Source organism: Myotis nattereri (genome assembly GCF_964212035.1).
Source record: "Myotis nattereri genome assembly, chromosome: 18".
NCBI lineage: Eukaryota > Metazoa > Chordata > Mammalia > Chiroptera > Vespertilionidae > Myotis > Myotis nattereri.
The window spans coordinates 40179864-40199814 of NC_138093.1; the positions used below are offsets into that span (position 1 = coordinate 40179864).

General features: G+C 43.8%; 1 protein-coding gene across 2 annotated transcripts; it reads right to left on the reverse strand.

Annotated features, from left to right (window-relative positions):
* Positions 1 to 1666: 1666 nt before the first annotated feature.
* Positions 1667 to 17050, reverse strand: MAEL (maelstrom spermatogenic transposon silencer; the record flags this gene model as incomplete). 2 transcript variants are annotated; one of them, XM_081112177.1, is made up of 12 exons in its annotated part: positions 1667 to 2317; positions 2846 to 2921; positions 3562 to 3694; positions 4854 to 4916; positions 8341 to 8482; positions 8604 to 8658; positions 9397 to 9521; positions 12131 to 12172; positions 13938 to 14093; positions 15232 to 15331; positions 16564 to 16656; positions 16919 to 17050. In XM_081112177.1, 12 exons carry the CDS (start codon positions 17048 to 17050, stop codon positions 2130 to 2132), a joined length of 1305 nt encoding a protein of 434 aa, XP_080968303.1. In that variant the 3' UTR covers positions 1667 to 2129. The 2 variants fall into 2 exon arrangements, with proteins under 2 accessions (XP_080968303.1, XP_080968302.1); XM_081112176.1 differs by having other exon boundaries at positions 16907 to 17050.
* Positions 17051 to 19951: the final 2901 nt, after the last annotated feature.

Below are 19951 nucleotides of genomic sequence, written 5' to 3' on the forward strand. Positions count from 1 at the left end.
ATAGGCCGGGCTGAGGGACCCCCCGCCCCCCCTGAGTGCACAAATTTTTGTGCACCGGGCCTCTAGTTTTTATATATTGGAAAGATAGCCTTTGAAAGTTTAGAATTCACCTGTTAAACCAAGTGCTGAACGCAGGTTAAATTTAATGCTCAATTTATCTGTTACTGAAGATGCAGACTTTCTATTTCTTCTCGAGGCACTCCTAGCACATTATGTTCCTAGGAATTTGTTTCCAGTTCAGTTTCACGTTTATTGGTATGAATGCTCATAGAATTACTTGTTTAATTTCAGCTGTTCTAGTCTGTGCCACTTTTTTTAAAAAAAAAAAAATCCTCACCAGAGGATACTTTTTCCGTTGATTTTTAGAGAGCGTGGAAGCAAGGGAGGAGGAGGGGAGAAACATCGATAGGGTGCCTCCCACATGCACCCAGTGGCTTGGGCCATGGTTTGTGCCTTCTCTCCTTTTTGCTTGCTTCCTCTCATTGGAGTTTTTATCTACTTCACAGCTTAGGCTTTGTGGAACCCCCCTTTTGTTCTTTTTCTATTTGATGTTTACTCCTCATTTTCTCCTTCCTTCCACTTTTCATGGGTTTATTGTTCTTTTTCTAACTTAACACATTGCGGACCAGTAGTTTTAATGCTAGCTTTTACCCAGTGGCCAGGTAAGTTTCTACTGAACAAGTACAAACAACGTTTTACATAAATGTTAAAGGCATGCTTTAAAATTAAATACCCATTGCATTTTGAAGTTATTATATTTTCTTACAAGCTAATATCTCTTTAAAGTATCATACTTTGTAAAACACTGTGTAATATGAAGAATTCTCGTGATCCGTCAGCAATGTGTTAAAAACTGTTTTTTTGTAGTTGGCAGGAAATATGTTTCCAATTTTTTTTCTAACTTCCTAAAATGTGTATTTGATGCTTTTTGTCCAATATTACTATTTAAAGCTGTGGTTTTCCCTTCATGTTCCTAAAGTGTTACATAGTGTTTATTATTCAATTGTTTTGCAGAATTTTTACTATCATTTTGTTATAAGTTGGCTTATTTCATTGACTTTCATATAAATAGGGTTTAAAAATTTATTTTTAAATTATACATTAACTGAATAGAAAAAGAACATGACTTGTCAATTCCTTAAAATATATTGAGTCTTGTTTTATGGTTTGGCACATTACCATTTAAAAGCACATATATTCCATGTGTGTTTGAAATGACTGTAGTGAACAAATTGGTTCAAATTTGTTAATTTAAATTTTCAGGCATTTACTGATTTTTAGTTTGCTTATCAATAAAAGACTGTTTAAATCTTTCAGCTTGATGATAATTTGTCTATTTCTCCGTAAGCTCTATTACTTCTTTCTTTGCATTTATGCAAGTATTACATTAGGTTTACAAAAGAAAAAGTCATTGATTTAACCAGGAAATATGCAAAAGTCTGAGAGGATGTGAGCAGTTGAGTCAGCCATGCGCAGGGCACACCGACTCTGAGGTGCCGGCGGGGGGCGGGGGATGGGGGTAGTGAAGAGAGCTCCATGCTCAAGTGGAGCTGGCATTTGGTCACTTTCTAGCCTTGTGATTTGGGGGAAATTACATAATCCCATCTTGGCTTCTTCTCCTTTATATGATTCCTTTTGCCAAAGTCAGCATATTTCAAAGACTTTAGTAACAAAACTTTATTTTTATTAAAGGCAAATTTTTTAGATATTTGCAATGAAAACAGCCAGCAGGTCTCAAGAGAAAGGTTCTACACGTCATAATGGGAAGAAGTACAGCAACACTATTTTAACACCTTTCATAACAGACATTCAATACCTTTATTGTGGAGGAAGATGAGCACAATGTAACATTTGCAAAAGCACTCCTCTGAAAAGGCCAGTTTTGTCCTTGGAGGTCAACCTTCCAAGGCGTTCCCATTACACAGTCAGGAAGCAGAGCAAGCCCTCGAGAAAAAAGCAAAAATGCCAAATCTTCTCCAACCACAGTTACTTTTAATCTATGAAACAGGATTCTCTACAAGGCAGGCCGTTTCAGAGGGTGGCATGTACCAGGGGTGTGCTCTGCTGTCCGGGACTGCAATCAGAGGGAAGCAGGCCTGCTATTTTCCCAGAATTGAAGAGTACCATCATTAAGACAGGGGGGAGAAGGAGTTGTACCCACCCTTCGGGGACAGGGAAGGGGAGAGCGCGGTGTCACAGCTGGAGAACCTGGGGACGCTGCTGGAGGAGCCCGAGATGCGCTCTAGCAGGCGCGTGATCCCTCTTCCCCGAACATTGCTGTTTGGGCCTGAAATCTTCACCCCAGAAGGGTAGTCACCTAGGACATTGAAATGCAAGAAAGGAAAGCCACTGTACAGCTTCATCATAGAGACCCCTCCACCGCCCCGCACTGCAGTGCAGGCTCCCTGGGCCTGGCGGGCTGGGGATGACTGAGAGCCCAGTGGAGGCCGAGGCTCAACAGTGCCACCTGTTTGTTTTCAGCCCTGGAAACTGAGACGGAAGCTCTCTGGGAACCACCTGAACTTCACTGGGTGTTTAACTTTCCCATCGTCCCAAAGCCACCATCATATCAAAACCATGAAACTATAGCTGCCACAGAACAGCGGGCTGTATTCTAAATGCCCAGAACAAGTCTGAAGGATGAGTTCAGGTGTCTGAGTGATACCAAATGCACCCATCGCAACTGCCTGAGGTGCTAGTGGCTAATAAAACCCCCAGCTCAACCAGCCCCTGCAGCCCTAAAGCCCAGGCAGAGCGCCGTTTCAGCACCACACTCTGGGCGCTCGAACACTCTTGAGGCCCCAAGCCCTTCGGTGTACATTCCTATCAAATATGAGATGCTTACCAGTGGGTGTGTTTGATCTTGGTTCCTGATTAGAATAGTTGAAATGAGAGAATCCTGAGCTCTCAAACCTTAGCTTCTATAAAAACAGAAGAAGAAAAAAATACCGGGGGGGTTGGGGGGAGGGGAGGAGAGAGACACAAATATTGGCTCTACTACAATTTCAAATTACTCTTTAAAAAAGACAACCAGCCTCCATTTTCCTAATATCTGACCACCTTCTGAAGAAAAATGCTGTGGAGGGGAGTGTCTGGAGGGGAACTGGGCCTGCAGGAAGCACAGGCTGGAATGACCGGAATCCAGCCGCAGTCCTGGCAGCTGTGCCCTGGCCGAGCCGGCCTCCTTGTGAGCAGGGACATGGCAGGAGGCAGAGAGATCAGACAGCCTTTAATCAAACCCTGACTCCAGCATTAGACATCTTTGAAGTGAAGATTTTAAATAGCTGTATTACCTACATTCAGATAGGTAAGTTTTGGAATACATGTTTGGACGTGGTTTGTATAATTTTAATTTTCTTAACACATTGTCAATGAGAGTGGGAAATGTACCAGGAAGGCAAAGGGTTTGTGCAGGAGTCACCTGAGTGAGAACTGCTCCACACACCATGGAGATTTTAGGAATTTTAACGGGAGAGGGAACCAAAGGCCTGATTTGCTGCTGGCCAGGACCACACCGAGGAGGACATGAGAAGAGACAGGAGCTCCAAAGTCAGCCCTTACCTGGTACCGCCCTGCATCCAATATGACCATTTTGGGTGTCACCCTGTTGCTGGCCTCGTAATCCTGCAAGGGCACGTGGGCCTCTGTGAGCTGGATTCCAAAGAGCGTGGCCAGAGAATTGCTGATGCAGTACCTTCAGAGGGAAGGAAAGGTCACCACCAGGTCTTGCCCAGCCCCTCCTACAAGCACTCACCCTTCAAACATCCTATGTAATAGAAGCCTAATATGCTAAGTGTCTGGTTGTCTAGTCAGCCGTTCAACCAATCAAAGCATAATATGCTAATGATATGCTAAGGTCACTCAACTACTCAGTATGATGTGCACTGACTACCAAGGGGCAGACGCTTCAACTTGTAGGTTAGCTTGCTGCTAGGGTCCAGCCAATCAGGACTGAGCTAGATGAGCTGGACACACCCTGAAGCGCTCCCATGGTCCCCCCCAGCTGGCCAACCTCCCATGTCCCTCCCCAGCCCCGATGGTGCACCAGTGGGGTCCCTTGGCCTGGCCTGCACCCTCTCGCAATCCAGGACCCTTGGAGGATGTCAGAGAGCCAGTTTCAGCCCAATCCCACAGGCCAGGCCGAGGGACCCCACTAGTGCACAAATTCGTGCACCAGGCCTCTAGTTTCTCCCATAAAAGCTGGTGGCAGGGACACTGCTCTAAACTGGCAAAAAGAAATGCAGAATTCTGAGAAGGAACAGGAATGGTAGCAACACATGTAAAACTGGCCACCACTGTTAAAGTATTTTCACCTATTTCTAAGCCTTAATATTCTGATTACCATATAAAATTTCAGGTTTGTTTTAAGAGAATATGAATGAAGATAAAGTTCACTAGAATTCTCAAATGTTTAAGGCAAGGAGAGGGCACCAGAAATAAGGCTGCAATTTGAAAACACTCATGTCTCCTCAGATCCAACTACTTCAGCGTGGAAGGGACCCCAGAGCCCCCAAGGCTAAGAAGGGGAAGTGGGTCTGTGTTTCCAGCACCTTCACAAGGGAGCACTGCCCTCATGGCTGCAGGACTTCCTCCTGCAGGAACTGCGGAGGAAGACTCCAGTAAGTGCTGACGAAGGTTTGCCCCAATCGCTCAGGTGGTAACTATGCCAGACAAGTAGGGACGTGGGTGGAATAATAAGAGAGACAGGAAGGAAAAACCCACTTTGCTTTGAAAAGGAATTGTGGGAATAGAGGTGAACAGCCATTCTCTCCAACTGCAACCACCAGGGCCAGCCCAACACCAAGACTTCCATGGCGAACCCACATGAGAGGAGCCTTCTTTCTCCAACTTACGCAATTTTCTTGCAAACAGCTAAAGCGCAGAAGAGAATGTCATTTTCCTCGTGCCACTTGCACCTGAATAAAAAAAAGGGCTTTAATCTCCTGATCTTATGAGAGAGCACCACTTAAGGGTTTTTGCATGCCAGACTTCTAATTTACCTCGTTGAAATCATTCAAAGAAAACTGACACTATTACTTAAAGATTAAGGTTCCTAATTTAACACAAAAAATAGATTTTTAAAGAACAGATCTTTTTATGGTACCTCCTCTGATGCAAACTCCTGACGCTATGCAAGCCCCTCAGAACCACAACAGGTCAATCTTACCTTGAACTCACACGAGTGCTCCAGACACACAGCAGTGACCATGGTGAATATGCACTCGCTCAGCAAACATCTGCTGAGTGCAAACTGTCAAAAACTATGAGAGACGACCACTTGGAAGACTTTCAAATGCACTGGGAGACCTACGTATGAGGTGCCATTTGCTAGGGAAGGCCTGACGGCCACAGCTGGTCCCAGGAAAGTCAGCGAGCCGATAAAGCCCGTTTCTCCAGAAGCAGGACCTGCCACAGAAGTGCAGCCCCAGAAACGCGTGACCTGCACAAGAAAAATGCTAATACAGACTTGAAAGACCCCCAAAATAGATTTGAACCAAATTCCATCAAAAGACACCTCTTGTTCTTTGGATGGAATTTAACTTTATAAAGATTTCATTCTCCCAAGTTAATTTATACACTTAATGCAATCCAAGGAGCTTTTTTATGGAACTAGACTGAAGCGAGTGATACTCTGAATACACTTTTTTGTTTGAGCCATGCTAGTGCACTACACTTTCAAAAGATAAAAGCAAGGATGGGAGAAAACAAATGAAATAAAACTAGCAAATGGACTTAACTATATTGCAAATAAGTAATTTAACCACTCTGATAGGGAGGAAAAAACCCAAATAACTTTTGAACGAACTACTTTCTGTTACCTTCAGACTGAAAAACAACGAAAAACAAACCCCAGTCAGTGAGTCTATCTACTGCCGGGTGTCACTGAACCATCCTGGATGACTTCTAACGTCTCCTAGGCAGGAACACACACACAGACCTCAGAGCCAGGCGCTCACGCAGAGAAGGGAAATGCACCAGCAGAAGCGTGGACACCAGGAACCCCATGCTGAGGACTGCAGCTGCAGGGTTAGTACAAACTCACAGCGAGAGAGACAAGTGGGCTACATAATACGTGTGCCGAGGGTGTGTACACGGACATGCCCGAGCGCTCCAGGGAGCACACCAGTCAGGTACTCCAGGAGGATGAGCACCCCTAGCACCCAGAGCCTGTTCCTAATACTGTCCGGGCTGGCAGACGCCGGGGCTCCAGAAGCAGTACTGACCCAAGCCGCTGCAGGGCACGTTGCAGGGCAAGCTGGGCCCACAGGGGCCAGAAAGCAAAGCAGCAGATGGCCAAGCCACAACCCTGCTTGCAGGGACGCCCTGGCCATGAGGAAAGTTACAGAATAACAGGAACATTACAGCCCTGGAATAGAAAGGAGTCCGCGAGTCCACATGCATAAAGCACGTTACAAATGTACGCGCAAAGGGAACAGCTCTTTCCTACAGTGGGACCATGGGATTAGAAAGTCACTAATTCACAAACACAGTAATAAGTTCCAGGTGAGTATCATTCACAGATGCTGAAACCCACAGATTTCAGGAACAGAATCTCAAAGTATCCCCCACAAAACATCGTAAGGTGAAAAATTCCACTATTCAGTGGAGAAATCGGGCGGACACTGTCTTAAGCATGTGATCAACAGTATCATCAGTCACTGGGCCAACACATGCCCCCTGATATGAGACGCTGGGAAGACATCACTCTGTGCTACTCCTCAAACCAATACCTGACCCGGTCTAACAAGGAAATGCAGGCAACTCCAAGTGAGAAAGGTGACTTACACCGTGCCTGGCCTGCACCCTTCCAACGCCAAGCCATGGAGGTCAGAGAGGGACCATCCCAGGTGAAAGGAGCCTAAAGAGACACAATAACTAAACACGACCTGTGATCCTGGAATGAACCCTAGACTAGATGTTACTGTTGTCGTTTTGCTGTAAAAGACATTACTGAACCAACCAGCAAGTGTGAGCGAAGCCTCTGGCGGCGGCCCTGTGGCAGGCAGCCCCCGGCTCTATCACACTGGGGTAAAACGTAGAAATGTGCTTGTTCTTAGAAAAACATTCCCTACTGAGGGTAAAAGGCATCATGACCACAACCGACTCAAGTGGTATATAAATGCTGAGACACAGTTATAAAGGAAATGTACTAAAACGTTGAGTGAATCTGAGAAAATGGCATATATGACTTCTTTGTACTATTCCTGCACATTTTCTCTAAACCTGAAATTACTTCAAAGTAAAAAATACTTTTGCTGATATACACTGAGTGGCCAGATTCTTATGACCACCCCATCAGTACTTTGTTGGGCCCCCTTTTGCCTTCAATACTGCGGCGATTCTTCTTGGCATTGACTCCACGAGATGTTGAAAGGTGATGCGAGGAATCGGACACCATGCCTGATGAATAGCACTGTCCAGTTCTGTGAGGTTTGATGGTTGTGGAACCAGCTGCCTGATGGCTCTTTTAACTTCGTCCCACAAATGCTCAACTGGATTGAGATCTGGTGATTGTGGGGGCCACCTAAGCAAGGTAAAGTCTCCCTCATGCTCTTGAAACCACTCCTGCACAATATGAGCACCGTGGCATGGTGCACTGTCTTGTTGGAAGAAGCCATCTCCACTGGGATATGCCATCAACATGATAGGATGAACTTGATCAGCAACGATACTTAGGTATGTTGTGCTATTCAGACGTCTATAATGATCTGGTCCCCTCGCAACTTCAGTGTGAAATTATAGCTAATTTGCCTACAAACGTCAGGTGGTCATAATAATCTGGCCACTCAGTGTATTTCACTTATATATTTCTTACATGTACGTATAAGAATGCTATGTAATAAAACACCTAAATAGAAAATGTTTTTTTTTTTTAAATATATTTTATTGATTTTTCACAGAGAGGAAGGGAGAGAGATAGAGACTTAGAAACATTGATGAGAGAGAAACATCGATCAGCCGCCTCCTGCACATCTCCCACTGGGGATATGCCCGCAACCCAGGTACATGCCCTTGACCGGAATCGAACCCGGGACCCTTCAGTCCGCAGGCCGACGCTCTATCCACTGAGCCAAACCGGTTTCGGCGAAAATGTTTTATCAGTACAGAAATCCTACGTGAAAGTACTGTCAGTTTAATTGGCAGTTTTTGGTTGTTTTTAGTAGACAAAGTTACAATGTACTAGTGTCTCACAATCAGTGGAATCTTATATTCAAGGAACTATAATGATTCCAGGGTTTGATAGGAAAATATGGCCTAAAAAGGCAAAAACTAATCCTATCATATTTTCTCAGTTCAGGAAAGAAGTCAAAATCACTCTATCACAAAACCACTGAATACCTTGTGTTGCTAGAATAATCCCACATGGCCACATCGAGGAGGCTCCGAACCCAGGTCTTGGAGGGCTCCTTGAGGAACTTTTGCTGGTAGATCCCCACTACAAGATCCTCAACAGTAAGAAGTTCCATATTTTGCCTGATTTCTTTAATTGGTGAACAGAAAAACAGACAGGATTAGTGACTTCAGGTACGGAGAGCATGAACACCAAAATGGAAACAAATGCAGATATTACAGCCCCGGAGCAGGGGCTCAGGGCTACTCACCCAACCCCTTCTCCATGTGCTTCAGACACCAGTTGACTCTGGCTCTATCGTCAGACTGCAGGAGAGAACAAACGACTCGTATTTTCTCCGCCCGCCCGAGTTACTTAATGCTCTCCTCTCAAACTGGGCGGGGGGGGGGGGGGGGGGGCCGGAAGAGGACTGGAGAGTCTGTGTCAGCTAGATGAGAACTATAGCAAAGAGCAACATGTATCAGAATAGACCACTACCATTAATAACCAGCTATATTCATAAAATAATATTTTATGAAAAGCTAGTGAGACTTAGGGTAGAAAAATGAAGAACCCAATGTTCAGAAAAAGATAATCTATTCATGGTTATGCTAGTAAATAGTGAGGTTAAAAGCCAATTCTTTAGCTCCTAGCTTAGAAGAATTTAGACCCAGCAATGAACAAATGAACTCTATAGAGAATAAATAAGAGTCAAGGGATTGCTGTAGGACAGTTTTGATTAAACGGGTAATCTTGTTTAGACAGATGGGTCTGTGGACTAAAACATCCACTCTTCAGGGTAAAAGGATTTTGAAGGGATTTCAGGAGCAACTAAAAACGAGATCTATCAAAGCAGCCTTCAGTACAAGAGAAATTTAGAAGAAAAGGCATCGCACCGAATTACAATGAAAATGACTCGCAGTGAGTCACACACGCAGTGAGTCACACACACACTGAGTCACACGCACAGCTAATAGACAGGCAAAGGGTCTTTCTCTGGGTCCCTTTCGTGGATCTTGGTTACCTAAGGAGATGCCTTAAAGAGATGCTTCCGTTGACATTACCTTGCAGTAGATAGGTGGCCACTTCCCTGGGTTCGGATGGATGAACCTGTAAAGGTTTTGCAACACAGTTGCTTGGTCACATCCAGCTTCAAAGTTTGAAATAGGAATCTTGTGACTCGAATCACCTGAAGGAAATAAAGAGAAGGCAGGAGTTCAAAACTTGACTAAGACAAATGTTACAAAGCAGGTATGAAAGAAAGTAGGAAGAAAGGAAGATAGTGGGTGCCTCATGTTGCGCACTGAACCAAGCCTGGTTAGATTAGGGACTTTAGCTGTCTTATCCCTCTCACCCCCCTTATCAGGTAGGGGATACACACAGAGAAGAGACAGCTGCGGTCGCAGAAGAAAGCATCACAGTGCCCCCCTTATCCAGTTTGCTTTCCGCAGTTTACCTGCTTCAACTGTGATCTGAAAATATTTAATGGAAAATTCCCTAAATAAACAATTCTTTAAACTTTTAAATTGAGCACCATTCTGAATAGTGATATGAAAATCACAATGTCCCTCTCTGTGCCACCCAGGGCGAGACATCCCTTTGTCCTGGGTCTCCACGCTGTAGACGTTAACTACCCCTTAGTCTCTTGTAGTCCAAGTTACCAGGCTGACTGTCACAGTGCCGCAGTGCTTGTGTTCGAGTGCCCCTATTTCACTTAAGAACAGCCCAAAGCACAAGAGTGGTGACGCTGCGATTCGGATCTGCCAGAGAAGCCGGAAAGGGCTTCCTTTATGTGAAAAGGTGAAAGTTCCCAACTAAATAAGAAAAAAAGTTGTATGCTAAGGTTGCCAAAATCATAAGAATGAATCTCCTATCCGTGAAACGGCAAAGAAAAAAATCATGAAGAAGGCTAAGCCAGTACAATAAGATATTCTGAGATAGACCACATTCACAGAACTTTATTAGTCTATAGTTCTGACTGTTGTTTTATTCTTACTGTTATTAATCTCTTAGTGTGCCTAATTGATGTTACACTTTATCCCAGGTTTGTCTGTAGAGAAGAAACACAGTATATAGAGTTTAGAACTCTGCAGTTTCAGGCACCCATGGGGAGTTCAGACAGGTCCCCTGTGGACAAGGGGGGATGGCTGTGTTAACAGTTGGCAGTAGAGTGAGAACTGAAACCCAGGTTTGTAAAGTGACTGAGCCTGTGTCTTCACTATTTCATTAATCTGTTTGTTAATAAGACCACAGAACTTAACAATAACGACCACTTTTTCAAAGTTGTAAGAAGAAGAGTTCCACTTCCAGCAAAAAATGGACCAAGTAACTCAGACCAGCCTTGCCACAGAGATGTAAAGTGCTTGGGGACACCAAGAGCACATCAGCAGCAAGGAATTATTAGAGCAGGTGGAAGTGAACAGACTCCAGAGCACAGAGCCTTGCTGTGGGGCAGTGGCCCTGGAGTCGTGTGCCAATTCCAGAAGAGGGAGGTGACTGGTGGGAAGTGCGATTTCACTGCTTTGGGGGCCTGGCGAGCTAGCGAGGCCCCATGTGTCTAGAAAAAAAACACAGAAATCCTCTTCGAAGAAAAGGAACATCAGTATAAGCCTCAAATTACTTTAAAATCACTTTTTTCAATGATTTACCAAGTACACAAAGAAACAAGAATCAGAACCAAAACAGAGTGGTAGAGAGAGATCCAAAAATATTCCAGATTCTGAAGTGATTGAAAACACATTCCTTAAGACTACAGAATAACCTTAAACAACAAGATCAGGTAAATTAACCGATTTCCACCTTTAACATGAATGCCCAAAGGTCATGAATAAAACTTTCTGGTAAAGTTTTATTTTTATATCCAGTCTTTACTCCACCTGGAATCGACTTGTTTATGGTGTGAGGTAGACTCAGTGCATCCCTCCCTACCCCCCTTGTGGATAATCAGCCTCCCTTATTGAATACCAGTAATCAATGTACTCTGATATGCAGAGTATACTCCTGTACCACACACGAATCTTTTTGGTATTTCATTCTGCTCTATTGGTCTGCTTGTTTTTTGGTGTTCATATCATACTGTTTATGAAAAAACTCAAATGACACCACCAAAAATGAATCTAAAACACTCATTTACCTTTATAAGTATTACAAAATAGCTGATTACAGATTTAAAAAACATTTTTCTAATTTCAAACACTTTCTAATATAAATTTTAAAATAAATCTATTATCCCAATTTTCATTCTAATCAAACAGGAACCTGGTTAAAATCTAGTTTCTAGAAAATAGTTTAGTTCAAGAGCTGAGGTATATACAGTCATGTCCTTTGGCTGCTTAAAACTTGAAAATAAAAACCTGATTTCCTCATCTAAAAGTTAATTCAGAGCTCCTTTGTGTGTTTAACACTGTCATTCTGTCATTTTTGAAACATCATCTCTTTTTCTTCATTCTGAAAGGTCTCCCTGTAAATTCCAATAAACCTAGATAATCTGATACCTCCTAAAAGACTTACCTACGTATCTGGCCAGTAAAAGCAGCCAATCTCAAAGCCAAAGGCAGAAAATAAAAACACAGCCCCCATAAAGGAAAAGGGATATTATACTACAAAGTGTATATAACTTTAAAGTTTTTAAGGATCATTTACACATCTACCACTTCTATGAAGAGTCTCCAACAACTAACTTAAGGTTATTTTTCAACTGACATTTCATGTATCTGGTAAAAGCAGTTAAGTCTTAACCAGGTACACACACACATATTCATTCAATACCTATAATGTACCCCACTCTTTTATACTTACTTGCAGCCTGACAATGAAACCGAAATCCTCGTGGAATTTCACCTGTAATACAAAATATTTTGCTGAGAAGAGCAGAAATCTGGCAGCTCTGTGGTTATCTTACAGCAACAATATTCCACAGGACAACCAAGTCATAACATAGGTGGGTAACTGTTATTGCTATGAAAAAATACAAGACAGTAAACCTATTTCATCATGGGTTTTTTAACCAAAGGTATGATGACCATCAAAAATTTTTGTATTTTTGTCAAGCTACTTCAAAAAGCAAATTATTCCTTACCGAGAAAGAAATCTTAGGTAAAGAACACTTGGCCCTGGCCAGTATTGCTCAGTGGGTTGAGCATCATTCCATGCACGGAAAGGTGACTGGTTTGATTCCCAGTCAGGGCACATGACCAGGTTCCAGGCTTGATCCCAGGTCGGAGTGCATGTGGGAGGCAGCCAATGGATATTTCTCTCTCTCTAAAATCAATAAAAACATGTATTTTTTAGAAAGAACACTTGTGCTAAAGGGTCTGAGCTCAGGGTCCAGGAATGGACCTCCCATATAAAAAAGTAGTCATTGGCTTGTCCTAAGCAGCAACCCTCAGTAGGAGCAGGATTCGGTTTCCTGTCACCTAGAAACAAGAAAACGTGCTGGGATCTTAATGAACGTAAAAGCAACGGACAAAACTGAGGAAGCAGCTCTTCTTTCCCTGACCTCTTCTCCTTTACATGTCTCCATATGAAGAAGTTATATTTCTCCTGCTTACCTTCAAAGGTAGAGTGTCCGTGTCCCTTTAACTACCGTCTATCTCAGTGGTTCCCAACATGGGGCACACGCCCCACAGGGGGGCAATTCCAAGAATGAGTTATCAACAGTGAATTTTTTGCATTTCTTATGGTTCTATGGGCCTCATATAAAGTATATAAGTATAGATGGTGACATATTTATGTATTTCAGTTCTCTATTACATGTTTTGAAATTTTATTTGCTATTTCTTCATATCACTTCATGTTGTTATTTTTTTTTAACAATTTCTTACTTAATACTTCAACTGTCCTTTCATTCTTTTATTTTTCTCTTTCATGGGTGCCATGTTCTTTGGAAGCTTGTTTAGACAAAGCTAATGGCCTTTTAGGCTTCCTCCATGTGAATAGGAGTTCACTTTCTGAATAAAAATTCTATGTCACGGGGAAGGGGGGACTTCAGGATTTTAGAGATGCTTAGGTAGGGCATGGCCAAAGAAAAGGTTGGGAACCACTGGTCTATCCTCTCGGAAAACAAACCAAATCCATGTCTTTGTAACAAACTGCTCTGATGAGGTGGAGTAGTGAGAAGAAGAGACACTAAGAACATCTGAGCGCCTGCAGCCACGAGGCTCTTTCCGCACTTTCTCACTATTCCTTAGAGCAGCTCTCTAATAGGTTCAGCTTCCTTGGCTCAAAGTTACAAAGCAATAAATAGTTAAAAACTGGTGACAGCTTCGGTGAAGGATGGGGTAAAGGAACCCTTCAGAGGAGCCACAGTATAAAAAACTTTTAGAAAATTCCAGTCTGTAGAATAGCAGGTGAGCACAGAGCCGGCTACACGCTTCCAGGCATTCCATCCATCCAACTCTGATGCTTACCTGAGGTTAAAAGCCTAAACCAAAAACCTGTGTCAACACAATTCTTAACCATTTTTCAACCAAGTATTATAAAGTCTTGTTACAGTTTAAGAACTCAACTGGATATCAGCTTTTAAGAAAACAAATAGTGTATCAAAGGAGTTCAAGATAAAACCCATACTTTTAAAGATCTAGGCCTGCTGCATCTGGCTACTCACCAGGACTGATGAAACTGTGGAAGTCCGCTATGATACCATCTTGGAGAGAATATTTCACACAGCCTATTTCACAAGGGAGAAAGCGCTGTTCACAGTGAGGAGGCAGTTCGCCGTGACTAAAAATGTTCAAAAAATAAAAAATGCCTCCAAGGAGAGCTAAAAAAAAAAAATCACAGACAACATGAACTGATGAGCATCTCAAATTTACCCTCTACAAAAGCAAAACTCTAGAGCCATTTTTCTTTTGTTCCTATATACCGAAAGGAGCTGGGAAAAAGAACGAATCAGCTGTATGGGATAAATGAATCAAAAGCTTTCCAATGGCACTTATCAAGGGTTAAAGCAGTAACCAGTCTGCATGAAACAACAAAATTATTCAAAACTTGCAGCTTACTCTATATAATTTAGCTAAACATAAGCCCTGAATCTCAGGAATGACCCATAGTCAACAAGTACTAGTATAAGCATTTGAGAAATGAGTCCAAATTAGTGTAGAAAAACTGTGATATAAACTATGGACAATTTAGTTCACCCTTCCCTGGTTACCAATATACACAAGACCATCTATAAATTACCTTAAGGCAGAAAAAAATGTGAGGATGGGAGATCGGTCTTATTATCAGGACTGACCACCTCTAAGACTGTTGAAAGTTTATTAATCTTCAACAAAGTCAGACCACAATTAATAAAAACAGCCACACCCAGCTGGCGTGGCTCAGTGGTTGAGCATCTACCTATGAACCAGAAGGTCACAGTTTGGTTCCTGATCAGGGCACATGCCTGATCCCCAGTATGGGGCATACAAGAGGCAGCCAATTAATGATTCTCTCTCATCAATGATGTTTCTATCTCATTCTCTTCCTCTCTGAAATCAATAAAAATAAACATATCAAAAAATAAGCCAGAAGGGAATGGCAAGGACTCTTATTAACTATGTTCTTTTCAGGGCTAGATCAATATTTCAACTTTATCTTTATAACACAAATGTGCAAGTCCCTATATACTTAAGTCTCTAGCTATAAACACAAATGCCTAAGGTATGTCTGATAATACATGAAGTGGTAGAAACCAAGAGGACAGGTTTCTGTAAAACAAAAAACTCTCCAGTGTTACTTCAACAAAATGCAAACAACCTGATCTCTTACCACATTGGCGCCATCATTCTTGAACACCTGTAATCAATTACTTTGAAATGCAGGTTCAAAATAAACACAACACGCACTTACTGATCAACATATTACAGCGTCTTGAGCACCCAAATGTAACTAAATAAAACATGTTAGGATTACTCTACCTTGATCATTTTTCAGAGACAAGCTTGACATATCCGGGGGTGAAACATCCTGCTTTGGTACAAGCATGCCTGGCTTCCTCAGTGGGGTGCAAACAGGTTTCTGAAGAGGAAGAGAATGAGTGACCACACCCTTACACTCTTGCCTGGCACTTTATACCACAAACTTAAATTAGCAAAATAGCTGGAAAACCGCCCACAGATTACTTCAATGACCTCTCCAGGCCAACAAGCCCAATGGGTAAATACATACACACTTGTCAATGACAACGTGAAAGGCAGACAATGGCAAAATCTATAAATATCCTGAATCAAAGGTGAGTGGTAAATACCTTAAATTCAACCATTGCTGAGCACTACTTGCCCCTCCCTTACTGACAACCTAAACTATTCCTAATGAGTCATAATATGTGCCAGTCCAGTGGCCAAAGGGACATCATTGGAAAAATAATGTTTGCTTTTCATAAAAAAAAAAGATCATGTTGACTCCAAGTGTTAATGAGGTGTATAGACAATACAGCTTACTTTCTGATGGGAAACGTCTTGTAACACATTATAGTAGAAAGAAGGGGGGGGGGGGAGAATCAAGGCTCGCAAGTGTAAGTAATGAATTGAAGTGATTAGAGCTTCTACCCTAACATACATCCCCCAAATAGAAACCTCGCAAACCTAAAACATGGCAAAGCTCTCCGGAATTTGAATCCGACACTGGCAGTGGAGAGGAAGAACGGAACTTCACTGTGTAAGAATGGAGAGAACACGGGAGTGGTTTTGAAACCCAGTTACCCAGCGCTTCGATATCAATCAAGAAACCAATCTTACTGGGTATGTTTACGTTCCGCTTACACAGAAATTTACCAAATTCGCCGTCTTCAATGCTTACCTGGATGGCATGAAACATTTGCCAACTTCTCCAAGTCTCCTTATGTCAGTATTTTACATAGGGCAGCTGGCCTGGTTCACTTAAAAAGAGATGCTGGCCCAAACTACTCTAAAATACCCGAAAAAGCGTTCTTAAACCACGAAAGGGTGGAAAGGGACCCTCAGAGGCCGGCGGTACGGGCCCTAAATGCCGCCGCTCCCCCTGCATCAGGGCACACGGGCAGCAGGTTCCCTGATGGGATTTCCCTGGTCTCCGCTGCCAGGGATACCAACCTGGGCCCTCGCAGGGGAGCCTGCCGGGTTCATAACCGGCATTCTGACACCGGGAGGAAAACGAAAACCTCCTCACGCCAACGCCCAGCCACCTGCCCGACGAGCCCCCACGCACGCATCCGGCACCTACTCGCCGGCCCGGGAGCCAGGCCCGTAGCTGCTCATCTCGGCGACCCTTACCTGCTTCTCGGAAGGTCCCGACTCCTTTCCCTGGGCGGCTCTCCATGCTCGAGCCATGTCTGCGTACTTCTCCTTTTCGTCCTGGCTCAGGAGCTTCGGACAGTGCAGGGGAGACACGAAGGGAAACAGCAGTGAGGCCCGAGCGCCCCGGCCCCGCAGGCGGAGGCCCGGACTTAGAGGGGCTGCGGTTCAGGCGTCCGTTTGCCCGCGGGGGCGTAGGGGGTCCCCCTCCCCCTGGCACAGGGTCGCTGTCCTCCTCGAGGCCTCCTGCCCTCTGGCCTCGCCCGCCGGCCTGGCCCGCCGGCCTCGCCTCGGCTTGCCCAACTGCCCTGCCCGCTGACCCCTCCGGCCTTACCGCCCAATCAGCGGAGCAGTGGGGGATGGCGTCCGCCACGCGAGCCACCGGCAGGCCTCGCCGCCGCAGTTCAGGGATCTTCTCCTGCACGAAGAAATAGTAGGCATTCCGGGTGGCCTTGCGGTTCGGCATGGCGAACGCGGCCAGGCTTCGAGGGACCTAAGACAGCACCAGCCACGGCCGCCCTCGCCGGGCTCCCGCCCTTAGTAACCGAGGCTGCGCCTGCGCGCGCAGCGCCACAGCCCTTGGCCAATCAGGGCGCAGCGCGCAGCCGCATTGGCCAAGCTGGTGGAAAAAGAAGTGTGAGACATAAGATCCCTCCGCAAGCGGCGATGGGGGCGGAGCGTGGTCGTGGGTGTGAAGCATTCTGATTGGCTGGGATGAGCCGTGGTCGGGTGTGGTCACGTGGAAGACGTGAAGCAATCTCTGGGCATTATTGCGTAACACTGAACCCAGCAGGGAGAGAAAGAGGGCCCGCGAGTGCTCCAGTCCCCCCAGGTTTTGCGACTAGGAGGGCCGACTGTGCCAAGCACTGTGCAAGGTATCTCTAGGGGATGGAGTGAGGACCCTTGCAACCAAAATCTTTTTCCCCAAGAAACAGCGCATCGCTTCTTGGCCTTTTGGCTAAGATCAAGTGTAGTATCTGTTCTTACCAGTTTAATGTCTGATACCTCCTCTTTCTGAGGACAATATATTAAATGGATTTTCGGAGCAGGAAGGTGGAATAGGAGCTTGCTCCGTCCACTCTGCGCATCGACACACTATCGCAGTACCTCCGGGAATGGTACACATAAAAGATAAAAAAAAAAAAAAAGAAATTTACAGTGTAAAGGGGGGGAAGACGACAAAACCAATATTGTTTTTTCACCTTTCTTAATCAAGTAACGTTTATTGTTGCAAAGAATATGTGTTTTTTTTAAATGCAGTTTTTAGTAAGTATTAGGGAGGAAACACACAGTAAGAGGCTGAGATTTAAAATAATGTCCTTGAATAGGACATTATACATTTCCTCATAAAGGTCTGGTTTATGTTTTTGTTAGTTTTGTTCCTAGAGTATATCTGTTCATAGTATGTCATAGTATACCACTATGAAAACTTTCTTGTTTCTATTATATTTTCTAATTGGTTACAGCTGGTGTGGCGAGAAGGTATTGATTTAACTGTTAATCTTGTGCATTTAGTCACCCTGCTGAACCCTTCAGCTGGTTTCAAGAAATACAGTCTATTTTGCTTCAGTCAGTGGCTATTCATACATTTTTAAGATACTTTTTTTAAAACATTTTTATAACAAGCTATGCAGTTAAGACGTATCCATACGCCACTCTTCCCAAATAGATAAGCAGCTTAGAAAATTATTGCTTCTCTACACTTGGTCTCCCAGCCTGCAGTAGGCAATTAGGTAGGAGCAGTGTAGGAACCTTAGGCCAGGTGCAGAGGTTCACCAGGGTGGAGAGCCCTGGGCGCTTAGCAACCAGCAGAACTACAAGCCCTTGTAGGACCACTCCCCTAGTGTTCATCCCTGGAAGATGACATCTAGGCTTCAGCTGTGTTTCAGTTCGGAGCCCAGAGAAGCAGCAAAATCAGATGGAGTGACACAGGGCTGGCATCAGGACTGGCTGCATTGACTAGGGACCCCCTGGTGCTGACTAATCAGTAGACCCAAGGGGGGCTCACCAGGAAAGCTCACGAATGTTCTATTGGGATTCTCCCTTGAGGCCTCCAGATGAAAGCCCTTGGTTCAGGGACAGAGTGCAGCTGTTTCCATGGAGCACACCCTGGCCTTTCCCCACCTCCTTCTCCCAGAGGCCTTTTCCTTTCCTCTCTTTCTCTAAAGCTCCAAGGGCCTTTCTTTTGCCTCTGTAACTTGTTGCCTGAGCCCATTTCTTCTATGGATCGCCTCTACCTCTGTGATTTTCTAAATAAACTTGCTCTTATAGTTTGAGTCTTGTCTCTGAATTCTTTCTTAGCCAGAACTCAACTACTGAGGTTGCTGAACTCCCCTGCGGTCTAACACCTGGTGCTGTTCAGCCTCCCACAAACCCACTTGTCCACCACCACACTGCCATTTCCAATGTTGTTTTAGTTCCACGTTGCTTTCTTATAACAGTGTTGTGACACAATTGAAGTACAATAAATTGAATATATCTAAAGCATACAATTTCATAAGGCTTAACCACCTGTGCAACTAACTATGAAACCATCACCAACCAGTTTCCTCCTCACCCCCTTAGGCTGCTTGACGTTGCCCGGAGTTTACTGATGTTCTGTTTATTTTTTCCTTCAGGCCTTTTCTCTGTTTCAGTTTCAGTTTCTATAGCTATTTTTCATGTTTACTAATCTTTCTGCCATCTCTAATCTATTAATCCCACCTAGTGTATTTTTTTGTATCAGATCATTCAATTTTCATTTCTTGAATTTCATTTGAGCCTTTTTATATCTTTCATATTTTTACTTAAATGGTCTATATTTCCTCTACTTTAACATGGTTAGAATAGTATATGACATAGTTATAATTATTTAATGTCCTTGTCTACTCATTCCACCATCTGTATCATTTCTGGGTCTGTTTCTACTGATTAATTTTTCTCCTTATTATGGGTTGTGTATTGTCCAGCTTTTTTACAAGCTTCGTAATATTTGCTTGGGTGACCAAAATAAAATTTACCCTGTTGAGTGCTGCATATTTTTGTACTCTCCTTAGAATTCTTGTGCTTTGTTCTGTGTCAGAGTTATGTTATCTGGAAACAGTTTGAGTCTAGATTTTTCTTCTTTTGTGGCTGGCTTTTATGCTTTGTTATTTGGAATCAGAGCAACCTTTAGGACTAACATTCTCCTCTGCTGATATAGCACCCTTCTGGGTACTGTGCCTGACAATCCATGAGTTTGGAGATTTTCCTACTTTGGCTGATGGAAACAAACTATTTATAGCGCTGGGTGAATTTCAAGGATTGTTCCTTCTGATCCTTTCAGGTTTTCTTTCCATGGCACTGTGTGGTTTCCTCCCACATATTCAGCCGGAGGTTCAGGGAAGAG